The following is a 6,591-nucleotide window of genomic DNA, read 5'->3' as shown; positions in this document are numbered from 1 at the left end:
CCTGCCCAGCCGTCGCCTTCGCTGCCTGTGGTTCCAAATCTGAGATGGGGAGCGCGCAGTGTGCGGCCCGAGCTACATCCAAATCTACACCTCGGAAAGAGCAGGGACTGGGCCCCCAGCCTTGCAAGATCCCTGTGAAGACTGGGGCCGGCGATCCAAAAACTAAGAGCCGGGGCAAGGTGACCCCTCCGCAAGGGTGCCCAAGCTGGGGTACACACTGTGTTCCCTCTGCTCAGCGGTCGCGGGTCCTTCGGGAGTTGTGAGCCCCGCGCCACTCTGGTGGGATAGGTCCTCCGAGTACCACAGGAAGTCTCCTCTCCCAGTAGCCCCGAGGGTGGGAGATCCCACGGGACCTCGGACAAGCGTCTCCTTAGCGCCGCGGCCTGAGTGGGAAATCACGACCTTCCCCAGCGCCCCACCCCCACCCCCTATTTCTCGAGGAGCGGGACGGGATTCGGCATTGTTTTCTTAGAAAATAACATTTATTTCTAGTTCATATCTATGCAAAGGAAAGCACAAAGTGCTGCTCTGCAGCAGCGTTTTCCGCTGCGGGCCCTTCAGTCAGGGCGTTTGGCGAGTCCCGGGAGGCGAGGATGGGCCCGCGAGCGGGCGGTTCTGGCTCAGTCACACGTCGCTCTGTTCCTGCTTCAGTGCGCACCTTGACGGCTCCTTAGGGACAGACCAGCCGCAGGCAAGAGGGGCAGGTGGGCAGGATTCATCCCGAGTTTCCAATATATTTAATCTATAAACCTGATAAGTATAATGCGCGCATAGTCTAATTTTTTTCCATTTTGTCCCTTTTTTTGCTTGTTTTGAATGTTTTTCACGTTAATACCGAGGTCACCTACAGATTACAATTAATAACTTAGAATTCCATTTTATAACATTATACACTGGCTTGTATATATATATGTATAGATTATATATAGATTTATACATATATAAAAACACACTGCACCAAGGAAACCCATGCTTATCGGCATAAGCAACAAAGAGAGCGACAAATACCGCAACGAGGAAAGTGCACCTTAAAACTTGTTTCCTTTTTTTTTTTTTTACAATTTTATCGATATATATGTGTGTCCCAAAGACTCAGTGCCAAGAGATTTATACATCCTAAATTTATATTTGTTAGAGTGAATATTTAAATTTTTTAAAAGTGAGGGCTGGGGAGACACAGAAAAGACTCTCGGATTATCCTGCCATCCACTGAGAGCCGGATGAGCACAGCTAAGGAGCCGCAGGAGCCTGCGCTGCTGTCGCAGCCTCTGAATTCTCATGAATTCCCAGCCTTTCGGAAAGGGGGCCGGGTGAGGCTGGAAGAGGGATCCGGAGGTAGGAGATGAGGACCCAGGCCGCGCACCCCCTCCGAGAACAACTGCACCTGTCTGTAGCTGCTCCCCCTTTGCTCAGCCTTCCCCACCCACCCTCCTAAACAAAACCCAAAAACCACCTTAGAGTGAGAAGACCCCAGCCAGGGCGCAGAGAGAGCGCTGGGCGAAGAGGGGTCGATGACCCGCGGGAACAGGGCTGGGGTCCCTGTTTGGGGACCGGCCGGCTGCCAGGCCCCTCGCCCTACTGCTTCTCCGGAGCGCCGTTGACCATAGGCCCGTACAGGCCGCCGCCGTAGGTCGGCTCCTTGTGCACCGCCGCAGCAGCGGCGGCCGAGCGGTCACGCATGAGATCGCTAAAGGCGTAGTCCATGGGTGGGCGGAAGCCGAGCGTGGGCACCAAGCCGGCAGTGGAGTAGGGCGCCATGAAGGCCAGACCGCGGCTGTGCGCCGCCGCCGCGGAGTAGGCCAGGCGCAGGGGGCTGAGGCCGAGCGGCGCGCCCAGCGGGTAGGCGCCCGCGTCGGCACCGAAGTGACTGGCGTTGGGCTGCAGCGGCGAGAAGGCCGAGCGGCTGCTCAGCGAGCCCAGCGCCCCAGGCGCCATGGCGCCGGCCAGCAAGGGTCTGTGGTGCGGAGGTGCGGCGGGCCCCGCCTGCAGCGGCGCAGGCAGCCCAGGCCCCCCGGCAGCGGCGGCGGCGGCGTCGACGCGGCTGGGCCACGCGTCGTCTGCAGCTGCTGCAGCACCCACGGCGGCCTTATCTGGGGGCGCCGCAGGGCCCAGGCCGGCCGCCAGGCCCCCACGGTGGTGGTTCAGCACCTGCTCGATGGCCTGCACCACGTCGCCGCCGCAGCCCTGCAACACCAGCTCCAGGACGCCTCGCCGGTGGCCTGGGAACACGCGTGTCAAGATGTCCAGCGGCGTCCGCTGCCGTGGACCCGAGCCTCCGCCCAGCCCTGGCGCCGGCGCGGCCTCACCCTCTTCTTTGTCAGCCTCTGAACCGGATTCAGAGCCCAGAGGGCTAGCGGAGCCCGGGCTGTCCTCCTCGCCGCCACCGCCAGGGCCAGCGCTGCCTGGGCAGCTGCCACCTGCCTCTTTGGAGGCCCGAGCTAGGGGCGAACCAGAAAAGGATTCGCCATCGCCGTTCTCCGAGCCTGAGCCGGGCCGCACCTCTGGGGACGACGTCCCGGGCCCCGAGTCTGCGCCGTCGGGTGATAAGGGCTTCACCGGCGGCGGCGGCGGGCTGCCCGGGCGGCCTGCCTGCAGCAGCGTCTTAGGAAACAGGTCAAACTTCTGCAACTTGGCCTCTGGGAGGGGAGAAAACGTGTCGTGAGGAGCGGTTAGCTAGAAGACAGCAGTCACAGCACCTCGGCCCTTTGGATCTCAGTTTCCTCTCCCTCAGCCCCACAGCCCTTATTCACTAGGCTGCAGTGCCCCTCTTTCTTTTTGCTCTAGCATTCCTTCCGCTCTGAGCCCCTACAGCCCTGACCCCAGGGCTCCCTCTCTTTCTGTACTCCTCAGAACCCCAACTACCTGTGCCCTGTAAACTCGATGTTCAGTGCTGCTTTCCCCACGTCTGTGCCCCAACACCTCCACCCTTAACTTCCCTTCCAGTCCTGCCCTGCCGTGGAGAAGTGGCCAGGTCCAGGGTTCAAACAAGAGACAACATAACTTCTGCCTAACCACGCTGTACAGAAGAGCCCACTGTATAGAAAATGCCTGCCCTGGAAGTGCAGCCTGTAAGGAAAGGCGCCTTGGTTATCTAGGAGGTCCCAAGCTTCTCTACAGGCAGAAGTACAGCCCCTATTTCTAATCCACCCTTTCCAAAATTGAGACCTGAGAAGTTCTTCCCTCCCAAGTTTAGAGCGGATCCCTCCTTTCCCTCAACGGCTCTGGCCTAATTTCTTCCCTCCCCACAAAAAGCCACGGGGGTCCAGAAAAAGAGGGTGGTGCTAGGCAGGCAGTAGGAAGCGAAGAGGAAAAGACATAGGAAAGCAGACCTGAGAAACCAGGTAGGGTGCGGAAGAAACTAGAAGGAGGGAGGGCGCAGCAAGCGGTTGTCCAGAGGGCGTTAGGAACGCGAGAAGGGGAAAAGAAACTAGGGCGTCTCAGAACCTAGGGCGTCTCAAAACCTAGGGTGTCAGTTAAAGTGGGGGGATTCCTTAAGGGAGTTGGGAAGGAGCAGAGGGAAAGGGCCTGTGGAGAAGCGCAGAGCGAACGAAGATGCGCAGGTTTCCACCTGGGGAGAAGACGAAGCAAAGAAGCAGGGACCTGCCTGCGTTTGGGTAGAGGCGAGTAAAAAAATTAAAGCGTGTACATTTCGGCCCGATGCAGGAGAAAGGGGTAAAGTGCAAATGCTCCAGAAGCGGGAGAAAGGAGAGTTTCTGTACCCACGCTCCATACCCGAGGCTGGGCGAGCGGTGAACCCTAGCAGTCGCGGCGACTGGACACGGGGGTTCTACTCTTTCTGAACCGAGACAAGCCCCTGGGCCCCGCGCCCCAGAGCTACGATCCTGCTGCCCCTACCTGCGGCCTGGCCGCGCTCTCACCTGAGCCCCCTGCGCCAGCTGCTCCGCCTCCGGTCCCCGCGGGCGCTCCCGCTCCAGGTCCCCCGCCGTCGGCGGCGCACACTGAACCGAAGACCTCGTAGGCGGGCCTCGGGGGGATGATGCCGTTGGCGGCGGCCAGCGCCAGCCCCTCGGCAGTGCCGTAGAGCAGCTGCAGCTCGCGCGCCTCGTTCTCCTCCTGCGCCTGCTGCCTGCGCAGCGCCACCTGCGCCGCCATGACACGCTGGCGCTCCGCGATGAGCGTGCACTTGGCGCACAGGCAGTCCTTCCAGCGACAGTAGCGTTTGTGGCCCTTGAGGGCCGACACCACGCCATGGTTGCGACAGCGCGCGCACTTGGGGGTCCGCGGGTACTTCTCGGCTGCCCGCAGCAACAGTGGCGGCCCCCGCAGCAAGCCGCCTGCCACGCTTACCGGTAGCGATGCGGCGGCCGCCGCGGCTGCCGCCACCGACGCCACCGACGCCACAGGCGGCCCCGTCGCTGTTGCCGCCGCCGCCGTCGCCGCGCCGGGCACGCTGGGCAGCTCCGAGCGCAGCTCCATGACAGGACCTGACGGGAAAGAAGGTGGGAGAGGGGAGAGACCTGGTGAGGAGCACACCGCGCGCTAGGCCAAAGCGCCGCCTTGAGGAACCCAAGCTGGAGAGGGAAATTTGGACCGCGGAGGCTGGGCTAGAGGGGCCAGAATTGCTGGGAGGAGGTGCAGTCGGAACCTCCTTGTGAGCCCTAGCGCCTTCACCCCAGTCTGGCCACGGCTGCTCTTAGACCTGATATACACGCTAGGGGTAAGATTTTGTCTGAATTAGTGATTCCGCTGGAAAAAATAAAGAGACATGTAAAGTGTGAAAGTCACTGATTCAGATGGCTGTAATGAGGATTTGGAAAAGTTAAGATGATACCCCAAAGCTTAGCCTAATTGGGGTGAGACAGGTGAGAGAAATGTTCGTTTGACGGGACTGGGATTAGAGCGACAGTTTGGGCCCAGAAGTTAGGCTGATGCCAAGGGCAAAACAGGAAAACCCGGAGCAAAACGGTCAGTTTGGTGGAAGGGTGAAGAGGAGAGAGATGTGAAGGCGCAGATGTGAAGGCCGGTTGGGCCGGAGTTTTGTATCTTTTTGTTTGTTTATTTTTAATGCCGTTTGGGGCAGAAGCTTTGGAGAGAAAAATCAGCAACAGAAAGAATAGCTTTAGGAAGCAGAGTGAGGACGAGGAAACAACTTGGGCAAAGTTAGGCCCAGTGGCTCTGGGACCCGTAAAAATGTGAGCGCCAAAAGTTCCACGGTGAGGGCCTCCAGAGAGTGAGAGAGAAAATGTATGTGGAATTTAGCTTAGGACTGGGAAGTATTAAAGAGAAAAATTCGGCCAAAGAAACTTTCTGTATAGGCAAACCCAGCCCAAAGATGAGCTTCATGGGCAAGGAAAACAGTGAAAAGCAGCTGATCTGGGTGTCCGGGATCCAGGGGCCGCGCCTGGGAGAGGGGAATGTGTAAGAAAAAACCCCACAGGCAAATGCTGGGGGAGGGGATTGGGTAAAACCTGTGGTGCAGTTTTTTAGCTTCGCAGTCTGTAGTAGTCGGGGCGGAAGACGTATCCTGCGAAAAGTTAGGCATTTCGGGAGGGGGATCTTTCTCGAAGACCACCTCACACTGCCCTCCCCTCCCCTCCGGGTTTAGGGACAGAGTCGTCAGACACGCCCTCCCCGTCTTGGGGTCCCAGGGGACTCCGCTCGAGCGCAGGCTCCTGCGTTCTGATCTCAGAGTTGGGGTCCTAGGACACGGATGGCCCAGCAGGCCGCACCAAGCCAGGGGAGTCGCCTTCGCAAGTGGCCATAAACGGACACCAGAGTCCCTCCCACGCCGCAGCCCCATAAGGCCCAAGCAGGCCCAGCTCCCCGCTTCTGCCGCGGTCTCCTCTGCTTCCCGCGTTCCCCGTCCCTGCCAGAGCCCGCGACAGAGTCCTTGTGTCTCCGTCCGAGAGTCCCAGACCTCCTCTCTATGAGCGTTGCCTCCTCTCCCAGACCCTTCGGGCGTCCCTAAGGCCCACGGGGCCCAGGCCTCCTCAACAGGGGCCGCAGACCAGGTCGCCACCCACTGCTCTCCCTGCGGCCCTCAACTACCTGCCTTGGGCTCCGGGATCCTCCTCCTCCGCTGGCGCTGCACGCGCCTCACGGCTCCACTGGCGACGCTGGAGCTCTTGGCCGCTTCCCTTTGCCCCCGGCCCCTTATCTGACCACGTCACCCTCCTTCAGTCACCATGTCCGAACTTCCGGACCCCTCAGAACGCAGCGCAGTCCAACCCTCCCTTCAGAAATCCGGGTCGGAGGCTCGTCTGCGGGCCGCGTGGTTGGAACCCGCGACCTGACTCTCGCCGTGCCGGGTCCCCTCGCGGTGCGCGCCGGACGCTGCGCGCAGCCGGGGCCCAGTTGCCCGGCGCTGCCAGACTCTCAATGAGCCGCTCGCCCGCTCTATTGTTGCTCCTTAGGGCTCCATTAGACAGAATTGGACAACAATGTGGCGCCTGCCATTGGCCAGGGGAGGCAGACGGCGCTCTGATTGGCCGGGCCCGCGCCCGGGGAGCCCCGCATTCTACAGTGTCCGAAAGATTCGAAACTCCAAAAGCTCCACTGCGTGCCTCCGGGAGGGGAGGGGGCGCGCCAGGAAAGGAGTGGAAAAAAGTGGGCGAGGAGGAGCGTTGAAAA

At 60.3% G+C, this 6,591-nt stretch overlaps 1 protein-coding gene across 2 annotated transcripts; it reads right to left on the bottom strand.

Annotated features, from left to right (window-relative positions):
- Positions 1–460: 460 nt before the first annotated feature.
- DMRTA2 (DMRT like family A2) lies at positions 461–6,365 on the bottom strand. 2 transcript variants are annotated; one of them, XM_024345697.3, is made up of 3 exons: positions 6,010–6,365; positions 3,879–4,445; positions 461–2,636 (listed from the first exon to the last, which is right to left on the bottom strand). In XM_024345697.3, the coding sequence occupies exons 2-3, from the start codon at positions 4,435–4,437 to the stop codon at positions 1,576–1,578; spliced, it is 1,620 nt and encodes a 539-aa protein (XP_024201465.1). In that variant the 5' UTR covers positions 4,438–4,445; positions 6,010–6,365; the 3' UTR covers positions 461–1,575. The 2 variants fall into 2 exon arrangements, with proteins under 2 accessions (XP_024201465.1, XP_063636615.1); XM_063780545.1 differs by lacking the exon at positions 6,010–6,365 and having other exon boundaries at positions 3,879–4,499.
- Positions 6,366–6,591: the final 226 nt, after the last annotated feature.

Source organism: Pan troglodytes, chromosome 1 (genome assembly GCF_028858775.2).
Source record: "Pan troglodytes isolate AG18354 chromosome 1, NHGRI_mPanTro3-v2.0_pri, whole genome shotgun sequence".
In the NCBI taxonomy this organism is placed as follows: domain Eukaryota; kingdom Metazoa; phylum Chordata; class Mammalia; order Primates; family Hominidae; genus Pan; species Pan troglodytes.
This window is presented reverse-complemented; position numbering and strand designations above follow the sequence as displayed.